This window comes from Fukomys damarensis, unplaced genomic scaffold, assembly GCF_012274545.1.
Source record: "Fukomys damarensis isolate Sample0158 unplaced genomic scaffold, DMR_v1.0_HiC HiC_scaffold_29, whole genome shotgun sequence".
Taxonomy (NCBI): domain Eukaryota; kingdom Metazoa; phylum Chordata; class Mammalia; order Rodentia; family Bathyergidae; genus Fukomys; species Fukomys damarensis.
Window position 1 is genome coordinate 22,925,086 of NW_022900941.1, and position 14,764 is coordinate 22,939,849.

Below are 14,764 nucleotides of genomic sequence, written 5' to 3' on the forward strand. Positions count from 1 at the left end.
TTTCCATCTATCCAATCAACAGCTATGGTTTCATTTTCAGCTGATGATGGTGAAGTTCTTTATAATTTCATGAAACATTTGACTCTGTCACAGACATTTATTTAAAGTTTTTACTAAATTATATGCAGCAATGAAAAAATTCTCTTCAAAAATTTTGCCATTATCGTTTACTTAGCTGCATGTTAGAAAACTGATGTAATAATTTGTGACCTAGATAAAATATATCTCTGCCATTATCTGAATTGTTCTATTCAAGTTTGATTTTAATTTCTTTGGTTTCACATGCTTTTCGTTTTCAGAGTCATATAAACAATGCTGAGAACAAGAAACTTACATGTACACGTTGTCCCATTTTCATCTAGAAGTTGATTATCAGCACATGCACACACGCGGCCTGCTGGAACAGCCAAACAAAGTGCACTACAACCTCCATTATTTACTCGACACATATTGTCACCTGTAAGGAGAGAAGCAAACGTGTAAAAGAACCCTGAATGCAACTCAATTTAGCCATTCTAGGTTTATGCACATTCATGTTATATATGCTATATATGGGGTAATGTCAGGACTTCTACTAAAATTCAAAAATGATGCTTTGGTAGAGAAAAAGAGCCTGTATGTTGGTTGGAGAAGAAAAAAATGTGCAGTTAGATGTTAGAAGAAAGACGGAAAAGTGGACAGGCTTGTCTGTCTCAGATAATGCTCCTGATTCAGCCTACTAAATTCAGGTCACAGTTCTTTGGAAAGAAGACCACTGGCTCTTGCAAAGTGGCGTTAGATCCCCAGTGAACAGAAGCCAACAATCACTGAGCAGAGGCATGGTCTAGTCTGTCTTGTTATGCAGAATATAATAAATTTCTTTTTTGGAGGATATAATGTATGTCAAGGTCCATAATATTCCATGAAACATAGGGTATCTGCAAATCCTTTAAAAACAGAAGCTTGATTGATATCAGGAGAATGTACAAGACACAAAGGTGAAAGAATCCCAGAGGAAGTAAGCAACAGAAGCACTGATGAGTCATTCAATTAAGTAGGCTTTCATGGAAATTAATAAAGTAATTGTCCATGTGTATGTGTGAGGCAAGCTTAGATATTCTCAGATAAAAGCAAGTAAATTTTTAAAGAGGCTGGACATTATGTTTTATAAGGGTTTGAAGAAGAGTAAATAAAATTAAGGTAAACATCATTTTGATGCTAATTACTCCTACAGATTGGAAAGGCACAAAAAAAATTGAATTACTCTAACTACATACATGTCCAAATTGCAAAGAAGTGTGTAACACTAGCAATTCATTTGACAGTGTTGTCAGTTTATGCTATGTTACATATTCAAGTTTTTTAAAATTAAAATTGCTTATTCTATAAGATATTCCTTCAATATTAAAATAAAACATTTGAATTACTTGTTAAGGTAATAAAATGACAAAGATGATACTAACAGTTAAAGAAAAAGTGACAACAATTTGCCTAAAGTGACAGACTAGGTTACTGTGCTGGAGGCCTCATGGGTTGGTTTGCTATGTACAGAATAACAAATGAGAAACAAAGTTTAGAATGGTATAGCATGCCCTAAATATTCAACACATTCCCAAAGATTATCATTGTGTGTCTGCAAAGCAGAAAACATAACCTAAAGTTTATTATCATATTTTTCATTATTCTGAAAGGGAATTTAATTTCCTATTTTTACAAAAAAATTCTTAACAATTCCCTTGAAAGCTAAAGAAGCTAATAATTCAAGATATAATATCAACTTCTAAATGGAGAGGGTAATTAATTAAGCATCAGGGTTTTTTTCAATAGGAAAGTAGCTTTCAAATATGGTCATGTTTATTCCATGACTTAGGGGTGAAAAGGCAGCACTTCGTGGACACGCAGGAGCTCTGGGTCGGCCATGCACAGTGTATTCAGAATTACTTTGTATACTCCGTATTTTCGTAACATCCAGATTTCAGAAAATTAGAATTAATTCAAAATACATTTAGTATATGTGAGGATTTAAAGCAGTTAGTAAGAAGAAATTACTAAAGATAATAAATCAGGATATATTTTGTTATCGAAAATATAGGCAAAATATGACATTCTTTTAACCAAAAGTATGACTTGTACTTACATTCTCACTGAATATGAAACTCGAATACTTAGAAATAAATTATCATTGTTTAAACTTGGAGATATACAGTATTCCCTTTTTGTAAATACTGTGTATTAAATGTGAGGCACCTATATTTGTGCTTGCACAACAGAAGTCCAAAATATAAATTCATTTAAATAATTCCAAATCTCTCATTAGAATCATTTTTTTAACTATGTTTTGAATTTCATTACATAAAAATGTTCCAGGTAAGTCTCATGCGATAGGCCTTTTTGAATTTCTACTACTTGCAAAATATTTCAGTATAAATATCTCTAAAACATGATTGAATACTTTTTAAACTCAGCATTTAAAAAGTTGTACATAAATATCAAATATATATACTAATATATATATACTAATCGCCATATTATTGAAAAGCCATTATGCATAAACCTTTAAACATAATTTAATGCTTTAATGCTTTTTTAATAATAAATTTGCTTTGTTGGTTTGGTTTTATTTCATTTTCAGGTAGGACTATGGTATATCAAGGATCTAGTGACTTTTTCATACCTAAACATAAGAAATAATAATTAATATTGTTATCAATGTTACTTGTTTACAAATAGAATAAGGATTTACTAGCTCTAAAATTCATGGTTTAAGACTGTAACAACATATAAATATAAAAGAAAGTTAAGTCAACAAAAAGCAAAAAAAAAAGAATACTAAAATGATAAAATGCAATTCTATATTAAGTTATTTGAGAACCACACAACTTTGGGAAAAAATAAAATAGGCAAGAAAAGCTAATATACGACTTTCACAATCTAGCAAAAGCCGGACAAGTAGTCAGACTTCTCATCCCACATTTACAAGACTGAGACAGGGAGACTGAAAGTTTGAACTGGCAACCTAGGAAGACATTGCAAAACAAAACTTATAATGTAAGTGAAGACACAGCTCCGCGGTGGAGCACTTGCCCCGCACAGGCTCAATCAGCAATCCTGAAAGAAAAGGAGGGAGAAAAGGAGGGGAGGAGGAAGGGGAGGAGGAAAAAGAAATCTACTTCAAGGATCGTGATCTGCTGGAGCTAGAAACTTTGTGTTTTCTTCCCAATCTTATATTTTTCTAAAGTAGAATTATGATATTTCCTACAAATAGTGCTTGACATACAATGTGTGTAAGGTACACATTAGTTGAATGAAGGAAAGAATGAGACTTTTAGGTAGCAGTTTGAATATCAAGAATAATTATGTGGAGAGTGGACAAGCTGCAAGTCTGTTTTCAATGTGGAAGTTATAACAAGATGAAGGAACTTATATCATTTTAACGTAAGTGTCCATATATTCTCAGTGCATGTACCTATAAAGAAAGATTATTTAAAAGTACATTATAAATGTCACTACACTGTATACTTTAAATGTATCAATAAAACTAATAAAAAGTATATTATAACTTACAGAGAACAGTATTAAAGTTATAAATGACATCAACAATTTCATGAATCTATACTAATATTTCAATGTTTCTATATCTTAGTAATTTAACTTTGATAATAGTTTTTTCTATTTATAGCAAATGCCAAAATATATATAACAACATAAACAACTCACTTCACTTTTCCCTTTATTTGAATTTTTTCCAAAATAATGTAAAGAAGAAATCCCTTTTGCTATATGGTTCTGGATTCTGGACTACTCAAGTGTTTTATTATACATAAAAATGGACGTCTCTGTGCCTGATTTGAAACACAGAAATCTATGGAGTTTTCTATTTACTATTTTATAAAAGGAATATTCTAACTTGTAGTTTAGATGAGACACAAGTCATCATGTTTATTTCACCAGAAAACAGAGAGGATCCTGAGGCCACATGAATCATGCCTTTAAGTGAGGATAACTTCAGAGAAATGGACTTTGAATGATGATCATCAATCAGAGGAAAGGAAAAATACTTTTCATTTTATCTTTTAAAAAATTGTGAATTGAGAATGTATGTATATAAATACTGTATATCTATCCATGTTCACACATAAATACAGTCTATGTGAATAACTTTCTACACGTGTGTGTGTGTGTGTGTATATATATATATGTGTATAAAAAGATAGAGAAAAAGACAGAGAGAGAGAGAGAGAAGAGTGTTTGTGATGGTTATACAAGATTAGCTTTTTTCAGTCCATAAATAAAAGTGGCTATGTATCCTATTTATTACTTTGGTCATCTATTCAATTGCTATGACTTTACCTTTGCAAAAAGCAGTCCAATATAACCAAAGTTTATGTTCCACTGATTATAGGAATCTAAAAAGTTTATTGATATTATGTTCAAAATTTAAACTGAAAGAAATACCACAACAAGGCAATGTGCCCACATTTCAATATATGAGTAAATCTATTTCCTAATCTTATTTATATTGATAAGCTATAGCTTATTGCTATTAAATGTAACAAAAGACTAAAGTTTACATCCCATGTAGATTATACAATCTCAATATCTATTGACTCAGCAAGAATGTGTCTAATTTGGATTACTTTTCATATTGTATTATCTGTTCAGAGATATGTTAAATACCAAATGATTTTTAGCTGCGAACAGTGGGTAGATAACTCAAATTTATTAGTTTGTTCAGCTTACTTAAAGAAAAATAATAAATTTATATATTTTCACACCAGACATAATGTTTTATAATATAAAAGTTGCTGAAAGAATTTAGTAACCTTGGGGCCGGGGATTTAGCTCAGTGGTTCGGTGGCCTGCCTCGAAGCACAAGGACCCAAGTTTGATCCCTGGTAACACACACACACACACACACACACACACACACACACACACACACAGAATTTAGTAACCAGAGCTAAGTGTTCATTTTAGTGTTCCTTGATTTGTAAAAAGGAAGGATTGGCCTGGCAAGGTGGCACACAAATACAACCCCACCACCCCAGAAGACTGCGATAGTAGAATCACAAGTTCAAAGCTAGCTTGGGCAATTCAGTGACAAAAAGACCCCCCCCAAAAAAAAAATTAAAAAGGGACTGGTGGTCCAGCTCAGTGAGAAAATGCTGAGTTCAGTCCTTATAGTTATCCTCTGTTCAGTCAGACAGAAAGAGAGACGTGGGGAGGGAGCTAGAAGGGGAGAGAGTGGGATAGAGGGAGAGGGAGAGGGAAAGTGAGAGAGGAAGAACAACAATCTAGCTCACGGATTAGCAAAATCCCATGGTAATAATATCTTCCAGAACACCAGGTGTAATCCATCCACCACAGTCATGTACTTTCCTGTACTCATATACAATGATTATGTCTTGACTCTGACATATTAATCATTTAGATATTTATTTAAAAAGCTTACATGGAAAAAAATTTTGACATTGTAATTTCTCCTGATTGGGGAACGGTATAGGAATATTAATAGAAATTATGTACTGGATATTATATCATGTAAATTTTACTTTTATATAACAGATAGGTACTTAATTATCACAATTTTTTTTGAATCTGACTTGTTTTTTCTAATATTTTTCTCCCACACTTATATTTTCCCTTTTCAGATCTCTTTACCTCTCTCCAAGAGTCAGCTTCTTGCTTCTTAACACACTTATTTATTTTATTCATTTACTGATTAGTATTTTAGATTAATGTAAGATAAATCATGTGATATTTAAATTTTTGTGTTTGGCTTACTCGTTTAGCATGATTGTCTCAAGTTTCATTCATTTTTCTACAAATGACACGGTTTCTTTTCTTTATGGCTTAATAATATTCAGTTGCACATGTATATATCACAACTCTTTATCCATTTGTCAATGACCAGCATCTAGACTATTTCTAGAATTCAGCTATGGGGAACTATACTCATATAAATATGAATGTGCATTTATTATTTTAGTATGATATATTGACCTTGTTTAGGAATATACTTAGAAGTAGGTAGGATGAGTGGAAATTTGATTTTTAGTTTTTTGAGCAAACTCCAGTCTTACTTCCAGAGTTGTTGTACTAGTTTACCTAGCCTTCAAAAGTGCAGAAGTGTCTCTCTTTCACTACAGTTTTACTAGCATTTGTTGTGTTTTGTGTTCATGGTATAGAGAAAACTTTGTGGACTACCATGGGATCTCCGAGTTGTTTTGATTCAGATTCCCCTAATATTTAAAAACATTTAACAATTTTTAATGTACTTATTGGCCATTTGTACTTCTTTTGAAAAGTACTTCAGTTTACTTGCCCATATTGTTTTATGAGGGTTATCATTATGATTTTTAGTTTTTTGTATATATTTTTTTCAGCTTTAATTGAGTTTAATGGTACATTTTATGGATACAGTACAGTTACATTCATTGTTGGGATCTTGTACCTCTACATGACAAGTCTTGGTTCTCATTTATTCCCCTTGTCCCGGCCCTCCGTTCACCCCCTCCTCCCCTCCCCATCTACAAACACTTTATTTCCATCTTTTCATTATCTCACATTTTTTTCTTTTTCCTTATTACCCTTCCCCTACCCATCCAACGTTCCCTACACTGTTAGCCCCTTTCTTCCCATATCACAATGTCAGTAATCTAATTAGGATCTTATGCATTATTACAATTTATTCACACCACAGAAACTTTCGGTATTTACACATGTGTGCCTTATTTATTTCACTTAGGAGTATATCTTCAATATGTATCCATTTTCCTATGAATGAATCTATTTTCTCATTCTTTATGGCTGAGTAATATTCCATTTTATAGAAAAACCACATCTTCTCTATCCAGTTTCCAACGGATGGGCAAATGGGCTGTTTCCAAGTTTTAGCTATTAAAAACTGTGCCACTATAAAAATGGGTGTGCATATATCACTGTGGTATGATTCTTTTAATTCTTTTGGGAAGATACCCAGCAGAGGGATGGCTGGGTCAAATGGAACCTCTAATCCTAGTTTTTTGAAGTATCTCCATATTGATTTCCACAGTGGTTGCACCAGTCTGCACGCCCACCAACAATGGAGAAGGGTTCCTTTCTCCCCGAAAACCCCACCAACATTTGTTGTTTGTTGATTTCTTGATAGCAGCCATTCGTTGTGGGGTGAGGTGGAATCTCAGTGTTGTTTTCATCTGCATCTCTCGAATGACTAGTGATGTGGAACATTTTTTCGTATATTTACTTGCTGCTTTGACTTATTTGTTTGAGGAATGTCTGTTCATTTTGGATGCCCATTTTTGTATCAGGTCTTTATATTTGGGAGGCTGATTGTTTTGAGTTATATATATATTCTAGATAATAGTCCTTTGTCTGAGGAGCAGCTGGTAAAAATTTTTCCCACATTGTAGATTGTCTCTTAGTTCTGCTGATGGTTTCTTTTGAAGTACAGAAGCTTTTTAATAAGATGAGATCCCAGTTATTGATTCTTTCTGCTAGTTCCTGTGCTACTGAGGATTTGCTCATAAAGTCTTTTCCTATGCCAATGTCTTCCAGAGTTCTGCCTAACTTACCTTCCAGTTTAGTGTTTAGAAGTTTAGTGTTTCTGATTTAATATTTAGATCTTTAATCCACTTGGATTTTAATTTAGTGCATGGCAAAATATAAGGGTTTAGTTTTTATCTTTGGCAGGGTGAATTCCAGTTTTTCCAACACCATTTATTGAAGAGGCTATCTTTCCTCCACTGAGGATGGTCAGCTCTTTTTTCAAAGATGACGTAGCTGAGTACATCTGATTTATTTTTGTGTCTTCCAATCTGTTCCACTGATCCTCAGATCTGTTTCTTTGCCAGTACCATACTATTTTTATCACAGTGGCTTTGTAGTATAGTTTCAAATCAGGAATTGTTATACCCTCTGCCATGTGTCTGTTGCCTAGGATGGCCTTTGCTATTCTAGGTCTCTTATGGTTCCAAATGAATTTTTGGATTCTTTTTTCTAGTTCTGCGAAATATAGTATTGGAATTTCAATTGGCATTGCATTGAATCTGTATAGCAGTTTTGGTAGTATGGCCATTTTCACTATGTTGATTCTTCCTACCCAGGAGTAAGGGATATATTTCCACTTTTTTATATCCTTTTCAATTTCTTTTTTCAGAGTGCTGTAATTTTCAGTGTAGAGATCTTTTGCTTCTGTTGTTAGACTGATTCCTAGATACTTCATTTTTTTGGATCCTATTGTAAAAGGAATTCTTTTCCCTTATTTCTCTCTCAGTGAGTCTGTTATTTGTGTATAAAAAGGCTATTGATTTTTGGGTGTTTACCTTGTATTCAGCTACTCTACTGAAGCGCTCAATTAAGTCTAGAAGTCTTTTGGTGGAGTTTTTTGGGTCTTCAATGTGTATATTTTAGATACTAGTTCTCTATCAGAAGCACAGCTGGAAAAACTGCTTTTCCCATGTCTTAGGTTGTCTTGTAACTCTGTTGCTTGTTTTCTTTTCAGTGGAGAAGGTTTTTAAACTAATGTCATCTTGTCATCCCATTTATTGCTTTTTGATGTTATTACCTTTGCTACAGGCAATATGCATTATGCTCAGGAAGTCCTTCCCTGTGCCTGTCATTTTAAATGTTTTCCTTATATTAACTTCTAGGAGTTTCAAAATTTCTGCTTTTTTATTTTTTTATTTTTTGTACTGGGCATTGGGCGGCAGAAACTCTGAGCCAAATCCCCAGCTCAATTTCCACTCTTATATCTAGGCCTTTGATTAATTTTTATCTGATTTTAGTACAAGGTGAAAGTAGATCCATCTCAATCTTCTGCAAATAAATGTCCAGTTTTCCCAAAACCATTTACTCACAGAAATTTTATGAAGACTATACTTCTTTTCTTCATTAATCTTTTATGATGAGTGCAAAATTTAAGAGAGAAAACATATTAGGACCTGGATTTATGTCCAACTCCCCGTTACAGTATAATTGAATGTCTTTCACCAGGTGTGTTACATTTATTTAATCGATCAGCTCACTAAAGTAGCTCAAAGATTAAAGAATATAAAGATTTCAGAAAAGTTATAAACTGTGGCAAAGGGGATCCTGCAATAATAATTATAAGGTACCAGCAAAAAAGAAGTACTACAGTGAGAAAATCATATATATATATATAAAAAAATATAATAACTAAAACATCTTCAAAATATATTAATGTTGGATAACTTTCTATTAACAAAATGTGCATCAGAAAACTGAGGATTTAATTGATTCATCCTAAATTTATTAGAATGTATGCTCACAAAAGTTTTATAAAGATATCACCATAAAAAGCAATAGTTTCTGTTTAGACCCACCAAAAATTCTGGCATGTATTTCAAAAAATTGTTTTCTTAGTATTTAAATTAAAAGTCACTCTAATTGTGGCTGCATAATAAATACTAATACCTTATGAAGATGAAACATAAGTATATTATCTATTTTTAATAGAACATACATATTGTGGTAGGGTGTTACATGTTCAAATAATCTAAAATAATTATTCTATATAACAACTCTAACTTTATAGGAACTAATCAGATAAATATACTGATATTTTAAAATAATGTTTTCCTTATGTGATACATTTTTTCAATATTTAAAGTCTTTCTAAACTAAGAAAGATGTAATTGCTCAGTATTATTTCAAAACAGATTCATGACATGATACAGGTCAAAACTGGAGATTATTTTAATTTTATTCATATAGAATCCTCAGGATTACTCTACCAGGTTCTTTAGAACACATTTTTATAGTAACAAAATCTCAGGTTTGATTGACTTTAGAGAGAACCATTTTATGACAATGTTTCAACAACACTGCCAAAATAGAACCTTTTCATAATCACTGTGAAGTATTATAATTAAATCTCCAGGAAAACTTCATTTGGTTTTTCATACCTTGTTGTTTTCTTGGGTCATAAATCTGAAGCCCAAACAAGGGTGGCCTTTCATGTCTCAGTAATGTCACCTCACTCGTTATCAAATCAAGTTGAAAAATGGAGCCATTCATATAATCAGTCCAGAACACATAATTTCCATGATGTGACAATCCAAAAGGATGGTTCAACTCTTTCCCACTGTAAACAACCTGTAAAATATAAACATATTATAAAAAATTAGAAGTAATCTTTAGAAACAGCTAGTTAGAGAAAATAATGTTCAAATAAGCAGGGTAGATAATAATCTAAAATCTTAACTCATAATTTCTTACATTAGATTTGAAACATACATTTCACAATATGAGCACATTTTTCGTTTTATAGCATGCTATTAGAATGACCATGTATATTTCATCCAATTAAACTGTCTCATAAATGGTCCTATAAGTATGCACAAGAATATACATATTAAAGTGATATTGATTAACTTTCATCCCTTTCTGATAGTACAATATCATACTTATAGATAGAAATTTACCTGAATAATCAGTCTTTATAGTGATGTTGCCCACAAAATGGCTAAGTGAAAGCATGTTTGGAAATGAAAGTAGAAAGAATCCCTGTGAACTAGCTGGGCTAATGACAACTGAATAAATCATGGCAGGAGAAAAGGTAATAATATTAATTCTGAAGAGAGAAATTCTTATCATTCGTACATAGGTAAGGCTTGCTGGCAAATTTCAAATCTATTTCTTAATATATTCATTTACATTCCAGTTGTATTTTGTTGATTAAATGGAATAATCACATGATGAATATTCAAGCGCGGTCTCACATGCAGGATCGTGGGAATAAATGAATAAAACCTGGGGCTGGGGATCTGGCTCAGTGGCTGCACTGACTGCCTGCCTCACAAGCAAGAGGATGTGAGTTCAAACCCCAGCATCAAAAATAAATGAATAAATAAAATCTCTAAAATGATAACTTTTTCACTTTCCATCGTTCACAAAAATTATATAGTATACAATATGAGAAAGCATTTTTACTCAAATTAAGAATTGAGTAAGTTAAGTACATAATTTAAGGTTTCCAAATTCAACTTTGCTTCTTTTGTCTGAATCTTTTACATCAAATTATCATATTTTAATTAAGTGAGACAATTTCTCTATTTTTTGTCACTTTAATGGAAGCTAAAATGTTCTGGCCATGAAAATGTTATATTATGTGCCCAATACCATCTTCCACGGAATAATAAACATTTACTTTATACCTGTTAAATATATGACATTAAGCTAGCTGCCAACCAGTTTTTCCTTATGTAGGAAGCAGCATAGATGACTTTAAGAAAAAGAACCCCCCCAAAAAAAAATCCTGAAGTAATTTTAAGTGATTAAAATATTAGTCATTTCTTCAAACAGAATACATAATGAGTAGGCTTAATCATCTGTCCAGTTTTACACTCTAAAAAGGAAGGACAATGCTAAGAAAGCCTTTCGGTAATTTCTAACACTACATTCTCCATTATTTAACTACAAATTGAAATTAGGTATGTGTAGTCAAGTATACGCACTTAGGTAATTCTACGATGAAACAATGAAGAGGTGATGTTTTGTCAGTACGCCTCTGTCTTCCAGTTTCATCATCCTCAAAATGCAAAACTTGTGTCACAATAATACTTACAGAAGAGACAAGAGGTAGCTGATACCTATTCATGCCAATAGGCTTGAAGTTCAGTTCATTCACACTATGTATTTCAATTTCAATGGCACAAAGTTTTTTATTCAAATAGATGCAATAGAATTATTTTACACTATGCACACATTAAATTTCATCAGCAAATACTGAACATATTTGAAAAGAGTTGGGTTATTTAGTCATAGAAAATTCATCAATAGTGTGTAGAAAAATTGCATTTTAAAACAGCTTTGATATCCTGAGAGCTGCTTTAAAAAAAATCCCACAAATCCTGGCATAGCATAGCGAGCTGGGCCTGGTCTCCTGGAGGCAAGAGCCAGCTGCTCTACTTAATGCTTAGCCTTCTTTAGCCACCCCACAGAGACTATTGGCAGCTCTCTCACAGGGGCAAAAATAAACTTTAAAGTATTTTTAACACAACATAACTAGGTTCTGTGAGAGAAGAAGCCTGTAGGTTCAAAACAGCAGCATTTGTCTCTTACCTTCCTGTGAGTGCCATTCAAAAACACTTTTTCAATATGATCATAATAGGCATCACACCAGTACAGCGTGCTGGCATGGAAGTCCAGAGTTAAACCATTCGGCCACAGCATCTTGGAAGTCACAAATATCTGCCGATTGAAGCCATCCATCCAAGCCTTCTCAATCCGCCCCACGCTGGCGTCCATTTCATCTTCTTCCCAGTCTGTCCAGTACATCCAACTAAGATATCAAAACCAAGAGTGCCTGCATATTACTTCAACAAGCCACCTTAGAGAGATTCTTTGTAAAACACACCCTATCCTATCTAAATGTGTATTTGTCTAGGGAAGGGGAAGCTGTGAAGTTTAGAAAGTAAAGATTTGTTCTACTTAGTTCATTTTTACTCCTTATGGAAAACTTTCTGACCACTGCAATCAGGCTTATGATTTTCATGCATTAATTGAACTGACAGCAAAGGATAAATATTTATCTTCTTTGGTGCTATGATCAAGTCTGGAAATGATTTTTTGACACATTATTATTTTTTAAATCTTGTCTACTTCAAAAAATATAAAATCGATTATGTCATTAAAGGCACACTGACGGACGTGAGAATCCATGGCATAGTTAATAATCTACTTTGGATTTTATTCCATCTTACATGAATTATTTTTAAGCCAGACACTTCGATTGCTTTTGTTATAAAGGGCACAGTTGGACTGGATCTGTTTGGCCAGGTCCAGTTTGTCTTCCTGATGAAAGTCAACTATGCTTTATTTTTGCTTATTATTACCCCAAGCTCACAAAACATGATCTAGCTGCAAATAAGTTTAAGAACAGCAGGTTGACTGACCTTGAGATTTTGAGCTTTAATTTCAATCTCAAACCAAGGCATCTGCTTTTATAAACAAATCTTTTGTGTAAGCTGTGTAACAGTGGGAAAGAGGGCCTTAAGCTAATGTTCCAATTCCCTCATGAATAAGGTTAAAACCCACCACATGTTTTGTTTGTGGGTCATGTGAAAGTTCCTGAGTTATTAATTAAATGTAGATTTTAATTCAATCACTTTCAACACAACTTTATCAAGCCCCAAAGCTTTTAAAAGTTGGCTGGCCTTAGAAATACTCTTATTAGTATTTCTGCCTCCCACATTTGGTGGACTCTAATGAATTTTCGAGCTAATTTGGGTAAAATGTGTATCTACGACTAAGCATCCTACTGCTTTCTAAACTGGCAAATTTGGGGAAATGAGAATAGAACATGTCATTCGTTATTTTATACCAGTTAAATTGTTTTTAAATTCTACTAACAGTTTAAAACTATGTTAATAAGCCTTTCAGACCCAATGGAGTATACTGGGTTGATTTTATTTTATTAATCCTAGAAATAAATACAGAAATATATCTATTTTATATCCTGCCTTTCCTTCCTGTGTTTATTTTGAGCACAATCTAGGAACTAACAGGAGAAACCTTCCATTTGTGCTTATTCCATATTAGATATTACTACTTCATTTCACTCTTATAAATAAATTATGTAAAAGAGGAAATAAGCTCTTTCATCTCTACTGGTATTTTCCTGAAATCATCATATATACCCTTTACACAGTTTTGTGTTACTAATTTATAACTTGTTGAAATTGGAGTAATCTTTCCCTGGAGTATTTCCTTTAGATCACAGTAACACTCATTTTTTCTTTTGGCTTTCTAACCTAAACTTTATATTTTCACATGTACACATGTGCAAACAGATACACACACATACAGTGTGACTCTGGGTATATTAAACAGGTTGTATATTGTTTTATTCTCTGAAAATTGTTTCTGTATTTCCTCTGAATTTTTTTAGTCAAACAAAATACACAAAAGGTATTTTTCTAATAATAAGTGATGTTGATCTGATAACAATAAGATATATATGTATGTGATCATACCTTATTTAATCATCTGCTTAAAAGTTAGAAAGTGGTCTTGGCAATTATTTTCAATGCCAGTACTCTAAGTACCTGAGGGAGAAGGATTACAAATATAAGCCCAACCTGAGCAATTTGGAAATTCGGCGATTTAGCAAGACCCTATGTCAAAAAAATGAAAAGGGCTGGGATTGTAGCTCAGTCTGAAGACCATGGGTTTGATCTCCAGTAATACACTTACTACATTATGACAACTTTAAAGTCAATATGGAGTTTGGTTCCTTTGTTGAAGAATAGATGGCTGAGTGTGTCTGGAGTTGTTTCTGCAACTTCTAATCTGTTCCACTGATCCTCAGGTCTGTTTCTTTGCCAGTGCCATGCTGTTTTTATCTCTATAGCTTTGTAGCATAGTTTCAAGTTAGGCATCATGAAACCTCATACCTTGTCTTTGTTGCCCACAATTCCTTTTGCTCTTGTAGGTCTCTTCTTATTCCAAATGAATTTTTAGATTGTCAAACACCCTCACTGGGAGAAAGCCTCTTTAATAAATGGTGTAGGAAAAATTGGGTTTCAACTTGCCAAAGATTAAAAGTACACCTATATCTCTCACCATGCACTAAAATTGAAATGGATCAAATGCATTAAAGATCTAAATATTAAAACAGAAACACTAAACTGGCTAGAAAAGAAGTTAGGTAGGGGCTGGAGATTTAGCTCAGCGGTTTGGTGGCCTGACTTGCAAGAACAAGGACCCGAGTTTGGCCCCCAGTACCAAAAAAAAAAAAAAAAAAAAAAAAAAAAAAAAAAAA

At 33.0% G+C, this 14,764-nt stretch overlaps 1 protein-coding gene across 2 annotated transcripts in view; it reads right to left on the reverse strand.

Annotated features, from left to right (window-relative positions):
• The window catches only part of Lrp1b (LDL receptor related protein 1B), a 1,779,190-nt gene that overhangs the window by 731,027 nt on the left and 1,033,399 nt on the right, over positions 1–14,764 (reverse strand). For both annotated transcript variants that reach the window (XM_033757153.1, XM_033757154.1), the window contains exons 13-15: positions 12,064–12,283; positions 9,906–10,095; positions 335–457 (exon numbers count right to left, since the gene is read on the reverse strand). In XM_033757153.1, coding sequence (XP_033613044.1) covers positions 335–457; positions 9,906–10,095; positions 12,064–12,283 — 533 coding nt within the window. The remainder of the gene's footprint in view (positions 1–334; positions 458–9,905; positions 10,096–12,063; positions 12,284–14,764) is intronic.